At 29.6% G+C, this 27,788-nt stretch overlaps 1 protein-coding gene across 1 annotated transcript; it reads left to right on the top strand.

Moving 5' to 3' along the window:
• The first annotated feature begins 21,966 nt into the window (after positions 1-21,966).
• On the top strand, positions 21,967-23,096 carry LOC129289645 (uncharacterized). Its single transcript, XM_054926484.1, has 2 exons — positions 21,967-22,151; positions 22,556-23,096. Exons 1-2 carry the CDS (start codon positions 21,967-21,969, stop codon positions 23,094-23,096), a joined length of 726 nt encoding a protein of 241 aa, XP_054782459.1.
• Positions 23,097-27,788: the final 4,692 nt, after the last annotated feature.

Raw genomic sequence — 27,788 nt, 5'->3', positions numbered from 1 at the left:
CTTTTATTATTTGGTTGAGAAGGCTTGTTCAACAAGTTACTGAAGAGGTATGAAAACTTTATAATTTTCAATATTTCTTAATTAATATAGTAGATATTTCTCATTTTGATTATATATTAATTAGGAACTTCAACAATCAAAAGAATCACTAGGTTCCAATCCCCAACCGATTCGAGATGACTTGAAACAGTTAGCTTCCATGATTGTTGATATGAATGAATTTACTGATGAAATATAAGTAAGTGAGGACATTGTTAGCAAGGATATTACTTTTCAAGTCACCATAAATGATATTAATGCCCTCGTTATTATGGAGTTGTTGGACGTATCAATAATACAAGTTTTTATCATGTAAGTGTTTATTTTTATTTCTAATTTAATATTTCTTACTTTTATTTATTGTTAATATTTTTCTTATTATTAAAGGTTCCTTCACAAAATGTGCATCCAACTTGATGTCATTCGTTATTATGAATTTCTTATCCCCACTCTTAACATCAGTTGGGAAATTGAATCAAAAAGTATCTTATATTAGAAGTGCGATGAATAAGCTAAAGAGGTGTTTTTTTTACACCACTTGTTGAAAGGTATCAAACATCCTATTCATCTCTCTATTTATGAAATATTTGCATAATTATGTGATATTAATATAAACTAATATTTTGTAGCAATCATTGGATGCTTCCTATTATCTGTCCCCGTGAAAATACTATATATTAGTTTTGTTCATTACAATGAGAAGTAAGTGACAATATGAAGTCATTGTTTAAATCATAAGTTTTTTAAATAATTATTTTATGATATTATTAGCATCTTTTTAATATATTCTAATTGTTTATATTTGAAAAATAGATTTTTACGTTGTTATTGGAGGATGTGGGATATAGTTGACAAGAAAAAAATGAAATCAAGTGGATGTGTATACAAGTAAGTATTTTAAATTCTTTTTCAAATTAGAATAAAGATTATAATATTGATTTGATGAATTAAATTGATTTTAATTTTTTTACAGTGTGCTCGACAACCAAGAAGTGTTGAGTGTGGTTATTATATGATGATTTTCATGTACGAAATCATCACTCAAGGCATTACCCACTCATTTGATAAGGTAATAATTTGTTAAAAATAATTTATATTTTACACTTTACCTATACTTGAATTAATATGTATGCACATATTTTTATTGATATGCAGCATTGTAATAGTTTAGAGCCATTTTCCAGACAAGAACTGAGGCGTATACAGAATATGTGGTCTACTTACTTTTTAGAATTGATAAGTTAGAGTAGATAATTGGATAGATGCTTGTATTGGATATGTAGAAATTTTAATGGATATGTTTGAAATTGTCTCTGGAATGCTGTTTATGTCTAAATGCAGGCTTTTATAAGTAAGGGATTTAAAGCATATAAAATACACATTTTTTTAAAAAGGACACATACCGCAACAGTTGTATGTAAAACTGTGGTAAAATGTTACTTTTCATGACAGTTGTGCATTAAATTGTCACAAAAAATAACACTTTTCGCCACAGTTGTGGTAACAAGTGTTGCGAAAAGCAACACTTTTTGTGACAGTTATGTGACAACTGTCGCAAAAAGGTCCGTTGATTTGTCCCTTCTCAGACATTATTTTGCAACAGTTGTTATTATAACTGTCGCAAAAAGTTTATATTTTTCTCCACATTACTCCATCTAACCATCGCGAAAGCTGTAAACTTACAACTACACTCGTTTCCACTACACCGCTTCTTGTGTTGCGAAAGGTGGTTTTCAATTGTCATGAAATATGCTTTTTGTACTAGTGATCTTATCTTTTATTGATTATAACCAAGCCATTTTGATTAAAGGCATTACAATATTCTTCTCTTTTGTGTATTTATATAGCTAAATTATTGTGACTATTTCATTCTCAAAACAAGTGTGAGGAAATTAGGTGATGTCCTTTTATTTTTGCTATTGAATGTCATTTAATCACAAGTTTTTATTATATGTTCAGGTGAAAAGAATGTAATATTTTAAAAGAAATGTATTTTACATGCTTCAAATTGTGTGCGCATGCACACACACGATGTATCATAAGAAGTAAAGTCAATCTATAAATCTTATAAATCTCAATGACTATAAGTTTCCTGAAAGGAGGCTCATGGTCAGCTCCTCTCATGATTTACTGTTCAATTGAATAGTGCCAGCTCCTTCATTTCAGATGGTTAAATATTAGGCTTTATGCAGTTTCTTTTACATCTTGCTATTCATTTTTGGTCTTGGAGCTATGGAAAGTTAATGGGTACATGTGTGATGTTCTTGGTACATTGGTTTGGAATATAATATTTAAAAAATTCCTCCATTTGTGCACATATAAGTCAGCTTCACAAACACGTGTAAGGGATAGTAGAGAGTGGATTGATCTTTGATTGTTTCTACCTTTTTTTTAATCATTTCATTCCTACCCCTCTCATTTATTTCTCTCACTTTCGTTCATTTTAGATATGAGTTCTAGGAAGAATGTTCTGGAGTTGCTGGCAACGTGTAATTGTTGGAACAAGAGAAATGCCCTAACTTTTAGGTATAATATTTTTTCTTATCTTGTAAATATTTTTATATGTTTTTGTGCAATAATAATAATAATAATCGGTCATCTATTATGACCTTTTAGGAAATTTTGGCAATTAGTATTACATTTTTTTGACTCCTCTGTTTCTTCATTTATTACTTATGTCATGAATACATTCTTTGTCAGCTAACAAATAGCAGTTTTTCTTTTCCAAGATTCAATTCTATGATGCATTTATGGCTTATCCTCTCTGAACAATAGTGCGTACGTTCAGTGTTATTAAAAAACATCTTTGGAACTCCATTCTTATGCATTGCTTGCTTTGTTTGTTCTTTTCATTTTCTTAATCACTTTCTTCAGAGTCTCCCAAATTTTTATTCTTCTTGACATTGTTACGTCAAAATGTGCTCTGAATACTCCAGCCTCGATGATCTTGAGCCATTGGAGGAGCTGTGGAACATTCTCATTAAGGTTGACAGAGTATTCATGCGCATGGAAGTTGACGTCTATGAGCGTGATGTTGGTTTCCCTAAGAAGTTGATATCTCTTGATTTTGTTGTATTTGATAAGAAAGTTCCTTTTAGATAATTTTTTGGAGATTTTTCTTTGCACAAAAAAATGTGCTAAACTATTAACTAAATTTTTTGTATGTCTTCAGGGTACTAATATGCTAGTCAAGACTGTCGATGATGAGATTATTGATAGGTTCAAGAATCTATTATGTGAAAAGAGTACTTACTTCATATCCAACATAATTGTTCCTGTAGGTGGAGAGGGTTTTCATGAAATATATCATATCCAGTTGAAGGCTGACACTCGCATTAGGGAGTATCCTATTTTATGCCTTAACATAATTTCATTCTTAAGGGCGTTCATGATATAGGTGTTGATGTGCTTCTTGAAGTCCGTGTCAAGGGTAAGTTTTTTTTATCATCCTTTACAACACTATAAACAATTTTTTTCCTAATACTATTTTTTCTATCATCTGATGTGTTTTCTAAATTTTTATTCCAGATGTTATGGGCCTCATGGTCAGGGCCGGGAAGATGGAAGTGGAGAAGGTCAACAGAATGTATACATGGAAGCTGGAACTTGTGCTACAAGACATAAGGTTGATGCTTTTGTTAACTTATTTTAGATTTTTAGAAAATAAGGAAAATTATCTATTATTACGGTTATGGAGGCTAAGCCTTGATTTACAAACTTATATATTAGGAAAGATAGGATCAATTGTGTTCTGTATGGTGATGCTGCAAGGGATGCATGGCAAAAGTATGAGCTTCTTGAAAATTTTTAAAAGCTCACAGCAATCGTGCAGTGTGGTAGAGTTATCAAGGAAAAAGGTTTAGTCATGTATTGTTATGTATTTCTGTTTTTTTCTTAATAATGCCATTGATTTCCTTTAAATTTATCTTGCTTTTTGATTACTCAGGAGTATCGTCCTTGACAACGTATGGGATAGCCACCAAGGTTTTTTGGAACCCTACATTCTTTGAGATATTGCCTATGAGGAGGGTTCTGATGAAAATGCATTGGAGGTCTTAGTGTAGGGCTTTAGTTATGGTAGTGTTAGGCATACATATATTTTGTATTTTTTGTTAACCTATGTGGTTGAATAGAAAGTAGTATCATGACTTTTTTTGGACTTGTAGAATGTGGGAATAGCTTTAAGTTTTTTAGTTGGGATTGTATCTCAATTTTAGTTGACTCTTGTCTTCTTTTAATTCTAGATAGTTGAGCAATGGCTCTTTATTGTAGTCATTTTTGTAAATTTATGACAAGCTAAAAATATAAATACGTGCAAGATTGTCACATGTTTTGCTACTCTCAATTCACATTATATCGTATTAATGTTTTTGACTATCTAGACAATGCCTAAAAAAATTATCTTATCCTGTTAATGTTGTAATTTAATGTTTGTTCCCTTCAAAATATTATATGATTTGTTTATTGTTTTAGTCTATAATTTTTTTGAACAAAACCTTTGAATTGTACAGATATCAAATAAGGTGGTTGTTATATAGTCATATTTTAAAGAGGCATTACTCCTGGTAATGATACATATATCAATGCTTGTGTAATATTAAACTTTATTAACAGTTATGTTGTCCATTAGTTTGTTTTTGTAAAGTTAGTTAATTCTTTCTATCAATGGCATGTTCAGAGTAGAGCATTCTTTTCAAGCATCCGTGCTACAAACATTTTTAATTTCATTTTTATTTTGCTTTTGGTTTAATGTACTCTACTTAGGAGTAAATTGTGTAGAAATCTTCTTTTCAGTGAATTGTGATGTTTGTGTCAAACTTTATTATCTTGGATTAAAATTTTTGGTTTATTCTTGTATCCACCTAAAACTTACGGGTCTATATGATGCAGTTGGTTAACGTATTTTGAATGCTAAAAGGCTTATTTACAGAAGCGTGTGGTTAAAAAGCAAGCTGCAGTTGGTTAAAAGTAATGCTATTAATTGGACAACCAACGGGTGGTAAAACCTTTCTCCTGTTAAAGTAAGGTGAGCAGAATGGCTTAATTTAGGTGGTACTTCATAACCTTTAAAAGTTAATAACATTATAGTTAAATCTTTATCCTCTTAAAGTATAAGTTGAGCAGTTTATTTAATATGTACAACATAAAAGGACTATTGAATATTGGCTAAGTGGATAAATGAATCTACAGCTACTTACTTAGGCTACATTCATTTAATGTTCCATTTCATTAGTGAGATCTTAGTAATAATAAGGCCACAAGTCTGGGACCTATTTTTTGATTTGGATATTATTATTTTTAGAGTAATTTAAAATAATTATAGTGATTTAATTGATTAGACGATATCACAGCTTAATGTATGAAATTCCTGTATGTTTACAGATATACTCTTCTTTGAAAAATTTTAAAGTTTCAATTTAATTTTTTGTTTACAGCTTTTTGTCCTTATATCACAAATCTTTTTGATTATTGTTTGTTGTTTCAAATCACTGAGGCTGGAGTCTGTGAACTATTTATTTATATGGGTATTTTTATATTTTGAAAAGTTTACAATAATTTCATTTATAAAATTCATTGTTACTTGAATTTATGAAATCATTGATTATCTTCCCTTCACATTTTGTAATTTTAATTTTAATGTGTTTATAGCTATTCCCTTATATATCACAAATCTTTATACAGCTTCTTTTGTTCGTTCAGATCCTTTGATATATTAAAGAGGTATATTTATACATTTAAAATTAACTTCAATGATTATAAATAGATACAATTGCATGTGAGCTTTGGGTACTTTCTAAAATTCAGTATTAGTTTTGAAAAGTTTTATCAATGTAATGTTTTATAGGTTGTGTAAATCTAGCAAGTATTTTTCCAGAAGAGATAAGATTAAATAGAAATTTGCTTTTCAGTCTGTTCATGACTCTTTTCTTTTGATTGTATTTTATATGCATCATTTGTCATTCATGCACTTTCTTCATGGTAGCATGTCATCATTTCAGTTGACAAACTTACCCACACATCTTCTTAGCTTGTTTAGCATCTAAACTAAGATATTGTGGTATGGTGCAGGTATGGTGCAGGTATGGGCTATGATATAATTTCTGTTACAAACCTATCAAAATTGCACTTTTTGACACTTTTTTTAGTGATGTAGGTCAATCCTTTGTGCCATTCCTTATGGATTCTCTCTAGATTTGTCAGAAGTTTGACAGTTTTGGATAATGCCATCAAATTTTATAATTTTATGTGTTTTTATGTATTATCTTCCCTTCACAATTTATAATTTTAATTTTAATGTGTTTATAGCTGTTCCCTTATATATCACAAATCTTTATACAGCTTCTTTTGTTTGTTCAGATCCTTTGATATATTGAAGAGGTATATTTATACATTTAAAATTAACTTTAGTGATTATAAATAGATACAATTGCATGTGAGCTTTGGGTACTTTCTAAAATTCAGTATTAGTTTTGAAAAGATTTGTCAACGTAATCTTTTGCAGGTTGTGTAATTCTAGCAAGTATTTTTTTAGAAAGAGATAAGATTGAATAGAAATATGCTTTTCAGTCCTAATATACAGGCAATAACTGGTAAATTATATTATCAAATCCTTATTTCTTGGGACTGTAGGTTAACTAATATTACCATTGTACATTTGTGTTTCCATCTTTTGAGTCCTGTCTTTATAAGTACCTTCATACATTGATCTTCTTAGGTCACCTCTTATATTGATTGCTAAGTGATTGCATACTTTGGTTTTTCTTATGAGAGCTCTTAAAGTTCACATGATCAAAGAGATCAATGATTCCACTGATAGGTGGAAGATAATAACCAAAGTTGTAAGGAGATAGAATATCTATCATAAGGAGTCTTTATCAGATCTGTTTGAAGTGTCTATGTTGCTTGTTGATGAAGATGTAATCTTGATTTGTACTTTGTTTTAATAAAGTCAATTGGTTTATCCTTTATTAATTCTGATTTTTTATAATATATTTGTCTAGCGTTCTACAATACAGGCAATAATCAAGGTCAAGTCTGCATTCAATCAATTTTAGACTTTCATTGATGAAGGCAATATTTACTTCATGGCAAACTTTGTTGTGTGTCATAACAATGAGGAATTCAAAGCCACTAGCCATCCATTCAAGATTGTAGTTAGTAGGCAAACATATATAAAGGAATGTCTTGCCATCATCCTTGATAAATCTTATAGCCTACTCCCCATTTCACAAATTAGTAATATGGATGAGTCAACAGTGGTTGACTACCTAATTGGTGATAATACTACCTTATCTATTTTATTGTTCAGAAATTATACTTTAATTAATTAGATGTTGATTTTTCTTTTTTCATGTAGATGCTATTGGGTTTGTCAGTTCTATTGGTATAATAGAAGAGCATTTTGTTAAATTAGATGTTGATTTTTCTTTTTTCATGTAGATGTTATTGGGTTTGTCAGTTCTATTGGTACAATAGAAGAGCATTTTGTTAACAATCACAGAAAGACTAAACTGAGACTTACTCTATCTGATGATAGGTATTTGAAGTAGTAGTTTGATCATTCAATAAAATGTTTCATGCACAATTCAATTACAGTCTAATTCTTTTCCACTTTAGGGGTAACTCTGTGCCATGTGTTCTATTTGATGATTTTGCTGTGAGTATGACATGTCACTCCTTAATAGATTTGAACCTCCTGTAGTTATGTTGATCTAGCTTGCCATTATTAGTTTCGATCATGATGGTGAATAGCGTTCAATTTTTTTTCATTAAACAAAGTAGTATTTATTTATCAGTATTAGATTATCAGTACTTGGTTACTTGTCTATGTAAGGAAGGTTGAGATCCGTAGTTGTCTATATGCTACAAGGATCTCTTTGAATAGATGTGTGTATGAAGTGAAGAACTTTATTGAGAGGTCTTTATTTTATATATGTCTTCTTTTTTTCTATACACTTTAGTATTGTTATATTATCATGTTTCGTATTATTCATTTTTTCAATGAATATGTGTACTTATCAAAATCTGTGACTATGTTCAAGTGCTACCAGAGTGTTATTGTCTGATATTAATGATAGTCCTCCTACCTTTCTTCATCACTATTCTAATTTTTCAGTAAACAATATGTTGAAATTATATAAGAAAATCAAAATTGCAGAAATTCCAAACTAGATTGAAGTCAGTTATTTGTTCTTCTTGAGTTAGTGTTGATATAATATCTAGGTGAGCTTTGGTATAGCACAATATTCAAACTAAATTAATGTGTAATGTTCTTTTTCAAGATACTTATTTCCTTGTACTATGTGATATTCTCAAACTTGACACTACTCATGGTTGGGTTTATCATGGTTGCTCATGATGTGCAAGCAAGACCAAGCTTATGGATGCCATTGAAGTTGCCTCAGCTGTGAAAGTAGCCCTGATTATATTGAGCCAAAGTAAATGAAATCCCTTCTTCATAAACTTTATAAAATTTTTAATAGTTATTGTTGCGTAGTTGTTAGGTCAAAAAAAAAAATATTTCCTACTGAATCATATAATAGTAAGTGGATTAGGTTATGCTATAATATGTTGTGTTATTCTTTGGAAAACTTTCTAGGATGAAAGCTCATTACATTGTCAGTGATGATTTTAGGAGGACTTCCATTGTATTTTTTTGACAAGTTCACTACTGAACTTATATAAAGCTCTGCTACTCAGCTGAAACAACAACTTAAGAAGGTCTTCACCTCATATAATGTTATTCCTGTATTTTTCATTCAATGATTATGCTTTGTTAAAACTGATATGGTTTCTTTTTTTCCTTTGCTTTATATAGGAAAATTGTTCTTATGATTTTCCTGATAAGCTCGATGGTTTGGTTGGTAGGAGAATGATCTTGAAGCTCAAGCTTAATAGATACAATATCCATCATCCTAATTATTCTATTAGTGTGTCTTCTTACTTAGAATCTCCTCATCTTATTAAAGAGTTTTGTGTTGTTGGTTTAGAGGTAAAGTCTCTTTAGTTTTTAATTTAGCTCATATTTTTTCACATACCTAACTCAGTGTTTGTCTTCATTTTCAGGAACATCTATTCAACTCACCTCAGCTGGAGGTTATACAACTTAAATTATCAATTTATATTATGAATAATAATTTCTATGAGAACTTTGATGTTTCAATGACAACTATGAAAAAATTTCTCCAATTTGTCATTATTCTTTATTGTCTCACAGACTTTATAACTTATTTTTTATGTATGTTATTTGACAATTTGAAATAATTAATTTTATAACTTCCAATCTTCCTTAGCTCAATGGCAGATATCACTTTATGATTCTGTTAAAGTGGATAATCTTGATGTTTCTTTTCAATTACTTGATTTGAACATAATGGATAAAACTGCAAATGAACACATAAGATTTAAACCTGATCAACTTGAAATTTCTAATTTTGGAAGTGTTGTTTCCTCTAAAGCTAAGAGGAAGTTTCCCAGTAGGAAATCTCCTCAGTTGAGTGCAATGGCTGGAAGGGACTCTAGTATCTTAGCTAATGTACTGAACTGGAAGCCTGTGAAAATCATTAAGAAGTGAAGCATAGTCTTGTGTTTCTTCAGATGGCCATCTATCTGAAATAATAGTTGCATTTTGTTAAGTTATTGTATGTCTTAGTTGTTACATGCTTGCAGGTCTACTTTATAGGGATTAGCTTTTTGTTATTTTCATTTCGGTCATGATCGATGGATTTTCTTTCATTAAAACCACCTTTTTTTTATAAGCACCACTACACATGTGATCAGGTACTATTTGTAATTTAGTGCATCTACACTCTTTGGTTTAAAGCCTCATATTTTATGCTATGTGTTAGTTATGATTACATGAATCTCATATTTTGTTTATGGAATACTTGGAGCCCTTTATGACATTCAGCCCTTATATGTTATATAAGATCTTGACTCATTACTCAATTTTCATGGCTTCAAACATAATCATCATATGAGAAGTTAATTATGGATTAAGAACTATGTAGATAGGTGTTTCTAGCCATTGTGAAATAGTTTGTTTTAATTCTTATTTTGTTTAGTGTAGCAATTTTTTGTTAAATAATTTCATATTCTCTTTTATGGTTTAAACTTTTGATGCACATGAACAGATTCTCCATTCCTTTACATATATTATTTACTCCAGTATAGAGTACCCGTTGTTGTATTTGATTTTTTGTGTTTGGTTATAGGCTACCTTATTTGCATTGCAATTTGTATATATTTTTGCTATTGTATATTCACCGAGTTTCACAAATTTAGATTTTCATGGTATAAGTTTATTTTAAGTTTAAATTTTTTTCATTTGCATTTTTCCATATATTAGAAAAAATTGTTTTGATCTAAATTCATAAACATTATTGCTGGAAGAAGCAACAACATCATAATTTTTATCTGTATATTTATATAAACAAACCATACAATAAAATTATATGCTTAATTCCTAGACCAAAATTGTCTTCTGTTCATTTAAGCTTCATATGTTGTGTGATATTAATTTTTATTTCCCTTCCTGGATGCTAAACTCTTCCTTTGTTATTTGAAAAAAGTATTTAATTCCTATGACTATTGCACACAAAGTTAATTGGTTAAGGTGTTAAAATGCATTATATCCATTCTCATGGTCCTCATTTGATGCAATTCTTTTATACCTTACATAACTTGAGATATGTGATAAGTGATCAAACCAAATATAGGTTGTTCTGCTTTGCAGTTATAAGTTCTACCTTTACTATATTAATTTTAACCTACTTTGCTATAACTGTCATACATAATGTTGATTGTTAAAGGTGTTATTGTGCATTCTATTCATTGACATGTTTCTCATATGATGCAATTTTCTATAGGTCTCATACCTCGAGATATTTGTGGAGTTCCAAAACATTTATGATAGAATGTTCTACATACTAGATATAGATTCTACTTTTACTATATCAATAGAAACTTTTATTCATGAAACCTACCTTTTTATACCATCCTTTTTTTCATGCGAGATGGCAAGAAGCCATGTACACCATGATTGATGGGACATATGTGATAATGAAATCTATATGTTGATATCCTCCTTATTTGATGGAGATTTAATAAAAGTCATATCATTAGGCTTTATATCAATAATCTTTGTGATATTAGGAGTTAGGTGCAATGCACAGGAAATTTGTGATTTGGATTCTATGTCGTCATTAATTTCTTTTATTTGATTTCTGTTGCATAGGTTGCATTCACGTGTTATGTAGTTATGGAAGTAGGTCAAAATCATTACATTTATATATTTATATCAAAATTCACAAATTTATTGTGCTTAATGTTAGGTATAGATTTCTTGTCTATTATTTGATTTTTAGTCTGTCCTCATAAATCCATGCTTTTTTATTTGATCTATTTGTTATGTGGGTTTATTGTGAGTTTGGTAGTAGAAGTTTAGGTGGTCATCATGAATAAGATCTTTTGATTTGATTCTATGTTTTCCTTGACATTTTTCTATGATCTGTACAATTTAGGTTGACTTGATGTAGTGTGCAAAATTGCTTTTTTTAGGAACATGATCCTGTGTACAGTGTCATGTGTAAGGGAGATATAGAACTCATGCTCATTGAAAAATCCATGCACACAAGTCACCTATATATTGAAGCATTACTCAACTTCATTCCATAAAATTAGAGTTCTCTTCTTTGTTACTTCAACCACTTCACCAATTCATCAATATGGCACCTTTAAATATTAACATGATTAAAGATCTCAATTACAAATCTGATAGATGGAAGATATTGGTGAGAGTTTTGAGGAAATGGAATGTTTACCAGAAGGATTCTCCTCAGCACCTATTTTGTATTTCTATGCTTTTGGTTGATCAGCAGGTTGATTTTTAAGTTGTATTACATTCAAATATTAATATATATGTTTTTTAATTTTTTAATTTCTTAATTTATAATTTTTTTATGTTCGTTTGCAGGGTAGTAAGATCTAGGCTTCTATAATGAATAAGGCCCTCTTCAGCCTTGATCAATACATTCTTAAGGAAGGCGATATTTACTTTATGGCTAATTTTAATGTTTCCAAGAACTCCAAGGAGTATAGGGCATCAAGTCATCAGTTCAAAATGACTATAAGACAATAGACATACATTAAAGAAGATCAAGGAGATATCACTAAAAACTCTTTCAGCTATATCCCCATATGTGAAATCGCACATATTAATGAAAACAACATAATTGACTACTTGATTGGTAATTTTTTAATGCAACCTTTTTTGTAAATTAATATAGTCAATTATTTATTTATTTACTTGTGTTTTTCTAATTATTCTATTAAATTTTTATTTTGTTACCTCTGTTGGTAACCTTAAAGAGAAGGTCGTGAGCAATGAAACAAAGATTAAGATATGTTTAGTCTTTACTGATGATATGTGAGCTTTATATTTTTGTTTCATTTTTCATATACCCATTCAATGATATGGTTGACATGCATGGATTGTTTTTCTATTTTGGTAGTGGTACAACAATGAACTGTGTTATGTATGATGAGTGTGCGAAGGTTGTAAGTACCACTGATTTTAACAAGCTTGATAAGCCAGTTGTAATGGTAATTCAACTTGGAAGGATTGGGTTTAATGATAAAGGTATCAATATGTCATGGATTTTTGTTCAAATAGCATGGTATTTATTTCATAATTTATTTCATTTATTTATATTCAAATACTTAGGAATGGCTGAGGTCTGCAGTTCTTATTATGCTACAAAAATTTCCTTCAATGGTGAGATAGCAGAAATAAAACACTTTATCTAGAGGTGAGATTCAAAACAATTGCTGAAGTTTATTGGTCAGTTTTTTAAGTCATTCTTCTCATAAGTTATGATGGTATATAGTGCAAAAGTATTACCATTACCTACCATTACTTCATTCATTTCACCTGCTTCTAGCCAATCAACCTACCCTTCAGTATCATCCATGCTTCATTGCTATCGAAAAATCGACATAGCCGATATACCAAGCCAACCTTTGGTAATCACTTATTCTTCCTAGAGCTGTAATGTTTTAGTGGATTGTATTTATTTGCCTAATGTTTTTAAGTTTTTTAATTTAATTTTCAGGTTTCATACTTCCTCATTCACTGTGAGGTCCAGAAGCTAGATACCAGACATAGTTGGACATATGAGGGATGCTCCAAGTATGGTAATAAACCAAAGATTGAAGGTGGAAAAAAGATATGCCCAAATTGCAGGAGAAAAGCTCATTCAATAGAACCACTGTATATATGTGTATTTGATCACAATTATATATTTATTATATGTTGATAATCTTATATTTATATTATACTTATTCTTCTTGTAAGTTGAAGGTCTATTATAGTGTGTTTGACAATTTTGGCAATTGTAATATAGTTTTCTTTGACAAGCTTGCTTGCCAACTTTTTTAGAAGTCTGCATATGAATTTCAAGCCATTCTCAAGAAGGTAGTAAATAGAAAGATTGTTCATAATGCTTCATTTTTGACATCATTTACAACATTACATCATCCTTACCTTTAAAATACATTTTGTATATTTATGAAACATTATATATATCTTTAATCCCATTTAGGAAGAGAGAGAGTATGATTTTCTGGATGAGTTTGATTTGTTGGTCAGTAAGGGGATGCTATTAAAGCTGAAGCTTAACAAATTCAACATTGATTATCCTATGTCTAGCATCAGTGTTGCTTCTTACACTGAATGTGTTGACTTGATTAATGAGTTTGATATAGCAAGTGTTCAGGTAAGGATTAGAATATTGAGTTCATAATGTTTATCTTATCATGGTAGAAGATTTTTATTTGTTTCCTAAAAAAAGTTGCATTTCTTGTAAGTGGAGGATACTATATTAAAGAATTTTGAGGTTTTTTAATCATTTAATGTCCATTTGTTCATGTTATTTTGCTTTTTTTACATATGACTTATGTCTGTTATAAATCTGAATTTTCTTTGTGTAGGAATCTGATGTTGAACTTGTGAAAGTTGTGGGTCCTAAGGAAAATAGTCCTGCTGAGACAAATTCATCGATAGACCTATCTTTCACTCCTTATTCTGCTGGTTTAGATGATCCAAGTATTTCTCAAATGTCAACAGCTGCTCCTACAAGAGGAAAAAGAAAGACTGTGAATAGGAAGAACTCCTATTCTAGGGATAATATCAATGGTTGTTCCATGTCTCTAGAATCAGTTGAAGGATCATCAATAAAGACATATTGGAAGACTTTGAAGTCTATCAAATAGGAAAAAGATTAAGGATTGACTATTTTTATTTTGAAACTTTGTTAATTCAAGTGTAGTAAAGAATTTTATTTGTTTAGGACATGGTCGTTATTGTTATGTTTTATTGGATTATAGTGTATTTTGTACCCAAATTTGTATTCGATGATTTACTATTCTGCTATTCTACGTCTATTTGTTTTCTGATGTATTGTCAATGTTTGTAGCCTATAATATATTAACTTATGGTACCTTGACTCTTTATATTTCGTTTTCATATCACATTAGTTGTCTACTTTTACTAACAAGTATAAGTTGTTATTGGTTAGTTATGTTCATCAAGAAATGAATTAAAAATTGTAGTTCTTAACTATACAAAGAGGCATATCTTTTATGCTTACATAAGTCTTGATAGCATCACTCTAGAATTGTAGTGTGATTCACACATATAGTGTCCGTACCACTTTTGCAACAGATATTACGCATCTACCATTAATATTTGGCAGAGTGACATAACCTGATACTATCAGTAAATTTTGCATTTTTTAATAGTACGTGCGTCATATAAGTGTCCCATGTAATGCTTGAAACACGCTTTACAAAATAGCAGACATGGCTCTGATAAGTGTCATCTTGCAAACTTCATTTCTCACATGAAGTTTGACCATAATGTGTTCCTAGATGCAAGAAGTCTCAAGCATTAGATTGGAGTCACTGGTCATATCATACTTCCAATGCTTGTATTCTAGAACAAATCATAAACCTTATACATGCCATTGAACTTGATTAGCTAATAGAATAATTCATGATATCCAAGTAATCGTAATACTTTCATATATGTTAGATTAATCTATATATTAAACTTATCATGGAATCTAGGTTTTCCTAAAATACAATTGATTTATTTTCCTATTTAGAGTTGCTGTTTTGCCACACACTACTTATCTATTTTTTTACTAATCATTTTCACCAAATTATTATTAATTCATTCTTAAATTTGGTTTTAACAAGTGGAAAGGAAATGATGTGTGCATATCACTAGAGCTATTAGTTCAATTAGCAAAATATCATCCCTACAAGCAATGTAGATTTATAAGTTCTAACTGTATATAATATATATACATGTGTATTATCAATTAAGGGTAAATGGTACATAATGTCTTTATCTTATTTCAATTAACCAATTGGAATTATATACTTTAACTGTCATGTCTCATAAAAATTAATCATTAACTTACAACCCAAATGTAGAACCATGCATAAATATGTATAATCATTTATATGGAACAGGTGTAATCATTAATTACCTACTTGTAACCTCAATCATTGAAAACAATATTTCATATAGCATAGTTCATTAGTGAAATCATCATCATTTCCAAACCATTGATTATTGAAACATTTTTCTGTCATTGATGCTGTGGAAAATCTCATCACTTTAACATTTTGCTAATTTTAAAAATCATCAGTTTTTTCCATTTGTCTATGAGTCAAGATTAATTTAATTAATCCAATACACTCACTTCACATTATGGTCAGTTAGAAGATGAACTTACTAATGACTCAGGCATTGTGATGTTTTTTTTATCACTTGCCTATTGTTAACTATAACTTGTAGGTAGCATCATGGGTTCTATATTTGATGAAAGATTTTCTTTGATCTTGCATATCTTTAAGTTGATTTTACTAGGAAATTGCAGTCATGAACAGTAAAGTTCATCAACTTACTTATTGATGTGATGTTTTAGAGAACTTAGTAAATTATGTATTCTGCTGCTATTTAAAGTCAATCATTTTCTTTGGACAAAGACTGCTTTCAGTATTCTTCATTGATTTGATGTCATTTCACCTCTTTATGTACTTGGGAGTTGTCTTTGTGTTGATTATGTCAAGGATTATAGATTTTCTTTCATGAAATTCGATAATGCTTGAGATTTCATTTTCTAATTTTTACAGTGTTATGTGCTATATCTTCAATTGTTGATCATAATTTTTCATTCATCTTCCATATCATGCTTCCTGTTAAGAGGAAGGCACGAAAGTCATTACCTGATCAAATCTTACTGAACAGTGGAAGCTCATTTAATGGAAAAGTGTCCATAAACCCATCACCATCTGAATCACAAAGACATCCTCTTTCTCAATTAAATCAGAATGAATTGAATGTTATATCAGGTTTCATTTGATTCTGCCTCTACAACTTTATTGGTACTTTTAATAAATAAATGTTAGTTTGATATGCTAATATATATCATTTAGGTGGTCATGAAGAGTTGGAGTTCAGGAACAATGTCACTAAGTAGAAAAGTTCACATTTTTGCTATTTTGAGTCATATAACTAGAAAGGAAGAACAAATAGTCAAATGGAAAGCACTCAAAGGAGCATGTGTTCTATTATCAATCACATTTCACTAGACCATCTTAAAGTTATATCTCAGTCAGTAAACTCACAAAAAATGGATGGTAGTGTGAACATAATGAAAGAAAACATTCCAGTCCTCAAAAATCAGTCTCCTCTTTTCCCTAAAGGTAATTTAGCTATGGCTTTAACTTTTATTTATTTTTTGATATGTTATTTCAATGTTTTGACCTGTACTATAATCAATTTTACTGTCATAATTAGTTAAATTGGTTATGATATATATACTGTTGCTTGATAAGTGATTTAATAAAGCACGTCCTTCCATTATCTTTACTTTCAGTTGAATTCTTTCATAAACGTTACAGCTGTGAAACTCAATAGTCGATGGAGCTGTTGTATTTAAATCTATCCCTCTTTTCATCCTAATCAAACTCTTTGTTGTAGCATCAATATTTAGTCATATGAACTTGGCTTTCCTCTCACATAACTTGTAATCTGAATCTTAGTTGATTTTCCAAAAGATGCAGTAAGCAAGCAATCTTTGAATAATTCTTTTCCTTAGGGAATTCTCAAAGAGGTTGTAGTTATGAGTATAATGTCGATTATACTCAACAAGAGTGTGCTACAAAATCTTCATTAGTTCAGATTTCTTATCAGAATGATAAAATTAACTATTTATCTTCAAGTACTCATTAGGTAATAATTGGAAAACTTATGTCTAGGCATTATTCTAATGACTCTTGTGTTTTTTATTACTTTATTGTTCTAAATAAATGGTAGAAGAATTTCAAAGTAACCACAATGATACTTCAATGAAGTCAAGGTTGGCAGGAGATCCAGTACCTCAAGGTATGAAATAAGGTCATTGCAATTATTTTTTTGTTCTCTAATATATCTTAAGTGTTATTACCATAGTTTTTTATTTTCTAAATCTTTTTGATATGTGCAGAAGTGTTGTATAAGGACATTGAATTTTCTTATCATGAAAATTCAAGTGATAAGAGCTTTGAGTTTGAAGATGATTCGTGGATATTAGATGGTAAGAAATTGAATTTTTGGTATAATAGCTTCAAATTATTATGTATTATTTTATTATAAAACTTGATGAAAAATTGAATCTTACAGATGATACCACAACATTCCAGAATAAAGAAAGGGTACCAACCATTAAAAAAAATCTGATTTCTAAATCAGAGGGTGAGATACATTCATTTGTCTTGTGGTTGTGTTGATTTTGTTATCATATTTCATATTTTAGTGGCCAAGTTACTGTATATTGCAGCATATATGGATGATGGTGATGTTGTCTATACATGCAACTCTTGTGGTGCGTTGTCGTGGTGTAATGAAAAAAGAGAGGACCAAAAGTCTACAATTAACCATTTATTTTTACTATGTTGCATGAGAGGCAAGGTTCAATTGCCTCCTATGGAGTCACCACCTCAACCTTTGAAGTAGCTTTTTTTTTTTGGAAAAGATAACACAATCTTCAAAGAATTTCCACACAAACATTAGACCATACAACATATTTTCTTTTATGTCTGTGGGTGACAAGATTGATCATTCTAAGAATTGTGGTAATGGTCCATACTCATTCATATTATCTGGTATGAACTACCATAGGATTGGTAGTTTATTGCCTTCGAAAAGATCAAAACCAGTATATTCTTAGCTATATATATATATATATATATATATATGATACTGATAATGAAGTTGAAAATCGCATATTTGCTATTAGGTTTGTTTAGCACTATAATTTGCTTATTCTTCTAAATTGCCAAACATATATATCTCCACAAATATTTTGTTAATATATTCCTGCATTTTCAATATTTTCTACATGTTTTTTTTATAATGTTAATATTCTTTACAGCAAGCATTTTAAGGAAAGCACTATTGATCCTGAAATAGTTCTTCAAATCAAGGAGATGCTTGATGCGTGCAATCCATTTGTAAAACAGTATCGTTTAGCTTCATCAATCATTAACAGTTGCAAGCATAGTAATGTCAAGATATGTTTGATTAGCACAAGACAAAATGATGGGCGAACCCACAATTTACCAAGTTCTTCTGAAGTAGTTGCATTAGTTATTGGTGATTTTGACATGAATTTTCATTTGAAGAATATTATAGTTGAAGAACTATCAGGATCTATACAATGAATCAATGAGCTATATGCATCATACCTTCCCCTCCAATATCCAATCTTATTCCCTAGAGGGGAGGATGGTTATAAAGATGATATTGAACACCACATTGAAATTTTGTCTCGGACGAAGAAGAAAAAGAGGCTTAGCATTAGGGAGTTCCTTGCCTATCCCTTAATGAATCGAGAAAGTGAGTTATTAATAATTCTACATGCTAGTAGATTATTATAGCAACTCATTGTTGATGGTTACATAATACTTGAATCTTAGAGACTTTTATGGGTGAGAACACACCAAAAGGAACTTAGGGTAGATCTCTACCAAGGATTGTCTGATGCATTGTTAAGTGGTGAAAGAAGTGTATCTTCTACTAGAAAACATATTATACTTCCCTCATCCTTTATAGGTGGTGATTGATACATGATACAGAATTACCAAGTTGCCATGGCTATATGTAGATGGGCTGGATATCCTGACTTATTCATCACCTTTACATGCAATCTTACTTGGCCAAAGATAACAAGATTTTGTCAGAAATACTCAATCTCTCCTTCAAATAGGCCAGACATTATTTGCAGGGTATTTAGGATGAAATTAAAAGCACTGATGAAAACAATTTGAAAGAAAAAATTATTTGGTACTATTCGTGCAGGTATAGTCTCTAATTTTTCCATGATCTTCAATTTTTATTTCTAAAAATAATGAAGACTTATTCACAATTCAATGTTTGTTTGTTTCAAATTATCTTTAAAATTAAAATTTAACTTCTACCTTTTTACATCTTATTATACAACACTGTATTTAAAATTCATATTTTTAAGTTTTAATATATCAAGATTTTTTTCACAAAGTATTGTGAGGTATAAATTTATACTTCTAAGTATATTTAATTATGGCATATTGGCTTGCATGGCTAAATTTTTTTTAATATAATTGAACTTCATAATTATATTGTTTAAAAATATTAGTTGTGTTTCTTACTATGTATTCTGTCTTATATAATAATTGTTGGTTTTTGTGATGTCTATCAATTGTCTTACTCTTCGTTAAATTTTGCTAATCCTCTAATTTTTTTATAATTAGTATCAAACTTTTATTAACTCTATAATTTGGAATCTAATACTAGCATGAATGTTGTTACATTTATATATAATCCTCACGTTTCTAAGAATTGTATAATTGTTATTTTTGGTAATATTACCTCAATGTGAATTAGGTTATTATTTATAGATATTTCCTACCACCTAATTCTAATGCTTTTCTTAATAAATTGTGTTCACTTATTTGATTCTTTGAATATGACATGTCTTCTTTTTTGTCACATGTAAATATATAGGATTCAAGTATTACCTTATAGATATTCATTTAGTGAAAATAATTATATAATTGTTCACTAACTTTTGCATCATTTTTAAATCATTATATTTTCCATTGGTGTTAAAGTTAACTATGTTTTTAGATTTTAAATATTGCCTTATTTCAGTTAATTGAATTTTAATGTTTCCGACAATGTAAAATACATTAAATATATGGAAGTAAAAATTTTAATTATTACAATGTCTTACACATAAATTATTTCTTTTTTCAATCTCATGATTTTTTTATCTAAAATTTTTACAAAAGTATATACTATTGAGTTTTAAAAAAGAGGTCTCCCACATGTAGATATTTTGTTGTTTCTTGATAAACATGATAAGTTGAAAGAGCCAAATGATATAGACAATATTGTCTCTGCTAAAATCCTAGACTTTGAATCTTCTCTTATAATGTATGACTTGGTAAAGAAATTAATGGTACATGGTCCGTGCAGTACATCAAATCCTAAATCACCTTGCATGATTGAACGAAAATGTAGTGAGTATTTTCCTAAAAAATTCAATGACCATACAACTATTGATAACGATGGTTATCCTACTTATAGGAGAAGAGATGATGGTAGGATAGTTGATATCAAAGGTGTTTCATTAGATAATTAGTATGTTGTCCCATACAATCCTACTCTTTTGGCAATGTTTGAAGCTCATACAAATGTTGAAAAATGAAATCAATCCACATCTATAAAGTACTTATTCAAATACATAACTAAGGGAAATGATAGAGTTTTTGCTTTTATTTATGAGAGCAGCTAAGATGGAAATTCCAAACACACGTTTGGTGAGATAAGGCAGTATTATAATTTTAGATACATTTCAACTTGTGAAGCATCATGGCATTTATTTGCATTTGAAATACACCATAGATATCCTTTCATTGAAAGGCTTAGTTTTCATTTGCCTAACCAACAGTATATCATGTATTCTAATAATGATGATGTTGCGGAATTGTTAGACAAACTAAGAGTTTGTGAATCAATGTTTCTCTCATAGATGCAATTTAATGGCTCTAATGACTTTGCAAAAACTCTTACATATTTAGAGTTTCCTCAAGATTTTGTTTATCAGCAAACTAAGCGTCAATGGAAACCTAAGGAAGAGGGGTTTGCTGTTGGTAGAATTACTCATGTTGCACCATTAATTGGAGAGCTTTACTACATATGAATTATTCTCACTAAAGTAAAAGGGCCAAAGTTATCTTTGGATCTTACGACCATAGATGGTGTTTCATACTACACATTCAGAGATGCATGCTTTGCTCTTGGTTTGTTAGATGATGATAAAGAATACATATATGCTATAAAGGAGGCATCTAATTGGGCATCCGGAATTTCTTTGAGGAAAATGTTTGTTAGCATGCTTTTATGTTCATGCCTCAATCATTTGAACTATGTATGGAATGAGACATCTACGCTACTTTCAGAAGATATGCTATATATACCTTGCAATGATATGTCATTTTCAAGTATGTATTTTGTTTGCAATGTAGTTTATCTAATTTTTTAATTTCTAACAATTTCATATCATATATGTATGTTTTGATGAAGGTGTTAATATATCACATAATGATAAGGAAGAAGCTGCATTGAGAGAAATTGAAATGCTTTTAAAGCAAAATGGAAGGAGTCTTTTAGATTACCTGTCGCTTCCTTTCCCATCATCATCTCCATTGATTGATGTGATAAATCATTTAATCTTATAAGAATTGCTTTATGATCATGTTGCTTTACAAAGTGAGTCAGATTCTCTTATCAAATCATTAACAGATGAGCAAAAAATCATTTTTGATAATGTCATGTTGTCACTGTCTTCACCAACTGGTGGTTTCTTCTTTGTTAATGGATTTGGAGGAATAGGAAAGACTTATTTATGGAAGGATCTGTCTTCAACATTATGGGCCAAAGGAGACATAGTTCTTACCGTTGTTTCAAGTGGTATCGCATCTACTCTACTACTGTTAGGGAGGACTACTTATTCAAGGTTTGCTATTCCAATCTAAATAAATAAGGATTCAATGTGTTGCATTAAACAGAATTCTCCTTTAGCTCATCTAATTCAATGCACAAAATTAATACTTTGGGATGAAGCTCCAATGGTCCAACATTTTTGTGTTGAAGCATTAGACAGAACTTTAAGAGATATCATGCATTATAACCATTTCTTTGGTGGCAAATCCATTGTATTTGGAGGTGATTTTTGACTTACCTACCGGTAATCCTAAAAGGTTTGAGAGCTAATATTGTAAATGCATGTATTAGTTCATCATATCTTTAGGACCATTGCACAATTTTTAATCTTTCAAAGAACATGCGATTAAGCACTTCACTATTAAATCATGATCATGACAAACTAGAAAAGTTTTCTAAATGGTTGTTGGATGTTAGGGATGGGAAGTTAGGCCTCCCTCATAATGGTGTAGCAGAGATTGAAATACTAAGTGAATTACTTATTTATGACTATCAAGATCCAATTAGTGCTATTGTTTCTTCAACATATCCTGATCTCATAGATCATCTTTCTAATGCCAATTATTTCAATGATATGGCAATACTTGCACCAACTATGGAGAGAGTCAACCAATTGAATGAATACATGTGTTCCATTTTTCTTGGTGATTTAGTTGAGTATTTAAGTTGGGATTCTGTTTGTAGATCGTTTGTGGATAAGGATTCTTTTGATGATATTTATACTACTGAGTTTTTGAACACTATTAATAGTTCTAGATTACCTCCCGATAAGCTTGTGTTAAAGGTAGGTACCCCAATCATGTTGTTAAGGAACATTGACCAAGCATCTGGTCTTTGTAATGGGACAAGATTAAAGATAAGCATGCTAGGTAAAACAGTAATTGAAGCCATAACAATGAGTGGCTCCCACAAAGGACAAAAGGTTCTCATTCATAGGATGGACAATGAATCCTTCTGAGAGTAGGTGGCCTTTTCGCATGCAAAGAAGACAATTTCCAATTACTCTCTCTTTTGCTATGACAATAAACAAGAGTCAAGGTCAATCACTGTGACATGTAGGTTTGTTTTTGCCAAAGCTTGTGTTTACACATGGCTAGTTATATGTTGCTTTGTCAAGAGTAAGGAGTGTAGATGGCCTGAAAATACTTTTGAATCATAACAATCATCATATAGCAAAGACAACTAATGTTGTGTACAGAAAGGTTTTTCATTTTTTAGAATGATTGGTTACATTCGGCAGAATCAAGATTGTAAGTATGTGAATTATTTACATCCATGCATTTTTATTGTAGTGTTTCTTATAATCCCTTTACCAATGTTGATTACATTCATTATACATAATACATTAATGAAAGTATTAAATTTTAACTTTTTCTCCATCAATTTATAATTATTATATACTTTTTTTTTCAGGTATGTTCATTGCTTTCATGATAATCACTGGCATCCTTTAAGAAATGAAATGTACTTTTTAAAAGGTGTTGGAAAAATCAATATATTATTTATTTTTTTTAAAGTCATGTTCTTTTGTCTATGAATTTTTTCCTTCTTCACATTATTTTAGTGTTTAATTATTTTGGATTGTATTGTTACTGAATTTAATGCTCCTCGTGCATCGCACGGGACGGTGTTGCTAGCATTAAAAGTAAAATAATAACTTAGTATAGAACATATAAAATTAGTTAAATGTATTTAAATTAGTAAAGATTCAATATTTTTAAATTTTTTTTGGCTGTCATGATCTTTTGTTTCTTATATTCATTCCTTTTTTCATTTATAGCAAGTTCTTTTTAAACAAATAAAATATAATAATCATTCATAAAATTTATTGAAAAAAATTGATGTAAAATTAATTTTTGGTGTAAATTAAGTTGAACCATTTTCAATTTTTTTAAATCACTTCAAAATTAATTATTATCTTATCATTTCAAACTTATTTTAAATATTTCTTTATATTTAATTAATCTTAATTGTATCATAATTAAAATAACAAAAAGTACACCTAAAAATATCATGTGCATCACAAATTATTGTGATATTTATAAATTTTAGTTTGAAATTAGCTTGTGCTTTGTAAATGTTAATAGCTAGCACTAATAAATTTATTTTCACCAAATAACATCTTATATTATGAATAATTATTAACTATTGTTATTATTTATTTAATTTTTTTGTTTTTCACAAACTCTGTGCAAATGCACAGGCCACATATTAGTTTAACTAGTGTTATAACTTATAGTAATTTAATATTAGTTATAATTTGTTAGTTGACACCAGGGGTGGAACCAGGGTATTGATAGTAGAGGGGCCAGATTTATCAAAAAAATAATAAATATATATAGAATTTTTTAATTTTTAGATATTTAAATAAGTGATTTTATAAGATAATAATACATTGTAATTCGATGATATTTTGAGATAATAAAAAAAGTAAAGAGTAAGCTTATTATGTTATTTTTAAAAAATATATGAAGAATAAATAAAAATTTTATATTTTTAATATATTTTTGTATATTTTGATGAAACTATATATATATATATAACATACTCTATAAATTTTGAAAAATAATAATTTATGTGTGATTTTCAAATTAAGTAAAAAAAAACCTAAATACAGAATACAAAAATGAATTAATTTTTTTCTTTTTTCTTTCCATCAAAATGAATACTTAATGCTTCTGGTAAAAAAATTAACAGTAAATAATAATATAAAACATTTTTATTGGTATTTAATATATTAAAGCAGTGTTATATGATGCAATAATATGTGTTGGGGGTGATGCTGACATCAGCTATGTTAGTGGGTTTTGAGAGATATTTTTTAGTAAAAAAAAAAAGGGGGATTGGGAGCCAAAACCCCCCACTTCCTTCAAAAGACTAAACCCCTGTCGTTCGCTAAAGGGGTGGACAAGTTTAAGATGTGATTGGGTTCTGTCTCCGGTTAACACTCTAAACACATATGGTAATTTAATATCATTTATGATGAGCTCTGAACAGAATTTTCAAACAGCATATTTTAAAGAATAATTTAATTTAATTAGAATATTTTAATACAAACTTTGATACCTGCAAGTTGCAACAATTTAGTGTCATTTACAACATCATGATCCACGTTTTTAGGGGCCTACAATGATTTATTTACTTTTACTTGTGATAATTTAGTATTATTCAGGATATTTCATTTGAAACTTTTAAGGATCCATAATAATTTGGTATTATTCATGACATAGCCTTAAAGTATGTTAATAAATTTTCTTCTTCTTCTTACCTATGATGACTTAGTATCATTTATGATATCTCATATGAGATTTTTAATGATTCACGGTAATTTAGTATCACTTATAATATAAGTTAAAAGTATGTCAAGAAATTTTTTTGCTTTTAAATAATGTACATAGAGAATTTTAAGGTGAATTAGTATTACTCACATCAATGTGGCAAAAGTCTACAATAATTTAGTATTACTTATGTATTTATATATATATATATATATATATATATAAAGCTATACAAATACTTTATCTTTGTGATCTCTTCCTCTCTCTTAGGAAACGAATCATTCATTGGTCAAAAATAAGGATCAGTACAAGTAAATCAACAGCAAACTCGTTTGGCCATTTAAGGAGGTCATGAGAACATTAGTCACAATAAAAATAAACTAGAAGCATCAATGCTCAAAATTCCAAGACCACACACATTTTGGGACAAGCCAAAAACAAAAATAGGCAAATCAAAATGAGGATGCAGCCTGGGAAGAATCATTTTCAAATGGTAATCAAATCAAAACACTAGAGGAGGCATAATATGGCAATCAAATGTGTGGAGCAAAACACAGCCAAGGACGTGTAACCCAAACAAGAGCAACGTGCCATGGATCAGTCAGTATATGGCAACCATTACTAGGATCTGCAAGAACCAGAATGATGGTGAAATGTAAACTAGGAAAAGCCTTTTGATTTTGCAAATCGAGCACCCAAAGCTAGAGGAACATGGAAGTAAAGTAAACTTAAAAAAAAACTAGAACCATTCACCTTGAAAGCTTTTCTAACGTTTTATGTCTCCCTCCTCCTTTGAAGCTCTCATTCCCTCCTTTTTATTGACCCAACTAGGGTTTCTTCTCATCAATGACCCAATCATATCAAATCAACATCAATGACTCAACCATATACAAATAATTTCATTAACCTTTAAAACTTAATAATAAACCTTCTTGAACTTTTAGATTTATACAAATAATCCCTAACCATTAATTATATATCCTTTAAATTTTATTTTTGTGTGCATTTAAGCCTCAAAACTTTAATTGATATATGAATAACCCCCCTAAACTTTAAGTTATGGGTAAATAATTAATATATAAAATTAATCATATAGAGTTATTTGCATAAATATAAGAGTTGAGGGGGGTTTATTGTAAAGTTTCAAAGGTTAAAAATGTTTTATGCATGTGATTCAAAGTTTAGGAGGGATATTGTATAATTTAGCCATTTTTATTTGACTCTTGCTTTAATCATTTCATATTCAAATCAAATAATTTAATTTGATAGAATCATAATTGTGGAGATTTGGGGTTCACAAAAAAGGAAAATATTTTTTATTTGATTTATGAATTTATTTTTTATCATGAAAAAACCCATTCTTCCTTTTATTCATTTTATTCATTTCATTTCATTCTATTGGTTTATTTATTTTTGAATTACGTCTAGAAAACTAGATAAAATATGATATTCACAGTTGCTCCTCTTTACTTATTTCATGAGTGAGGAAAGTGAATATGTTTTTTTTTAATTCTCATCTAAGAAGTAAATAAAGATGAGAACACATATTTTTAAGAGATTTTAACGTCTTATTGAGTTTGAGAAGAATTATTTTATTTCAAGTAACTTTGGACAATGGTTTGATACTTTGGTTAATTAATATCTATGATTTAAATTAGTAATTTTATTATATTAATTTGTTTTTATTTTATGTATTTATTTAAAATGACAAAAACATTTTAAAAAAATTGTAAAAGATCTATCCGGCTGGCCAGCCCTAAGTTTGCAAGGTCGATCGCTCCAACTTTGTAAATGGAAATTTTTTGCATAAGCGGACTTTTCAAGGCTGCCCTTTGGAATTCAAGCCTATCAACTATTAATGAAGGCCCCTTTAATGCCAGTTTAGCCTTTTTATCACTCCTATCGATAGGATTATTATTAAATCACTTGACAGTGAATTGCATGAACCGCCTTGTGGAACAAGATATCAGATTCTATGTCAGTAAGTGAGCTCATCTCGTTGGCGTTAATAGTATTATATTACTACAAGATAAGAATTAAGAAATAAACTATTTCCTTGTTTTTGGATGAATCCATTGCCTTGTTACCGTATTGACTAAACTCTCTTTGTTGAACACGTACGATTGATGTTGAAAATTCCTTTTTTTCTTGAATGACAGGTTACCTCCGGCAGGCCTATATTATATTCAAACCAATGAAAAGCTTCATTGCTGAAGTATATATTGACTTCTGATGCTTAATCATCCACGTGGTTTGACATTTTCCTATCCTAGGATTTGTGTTTGTTTTCTTCTTGTCATATGGGAAAAGTTGGCAACTATATATTACATACCTTACCTTGGAAACGTAGTCCTCATGTAATGAACGAGATA

The sequence above is a fragment of the Prosopis cineraria genome, unplaced genomic scaffold (genome assembly GCF_029017545.1).
Source record: "Prosopis cineraria cultivar Desert tree isolate PC_DT_omini unplaced genomic scaffold, ASM2901754v1 PC1, whole genome shotgun sequence".
Lineage (NCBI taxonomy): Eukaryota > Viridiplantae > Streptophyta > Magnoliopsida > Fabales > Fabaceae > Prosopis > Prosopis cineraria.
The sequence above is the reverse complement of the archived record's forward strand: the minus strand, read 5'-3'. Positions and strand labels throughout refer to the sequence as shown.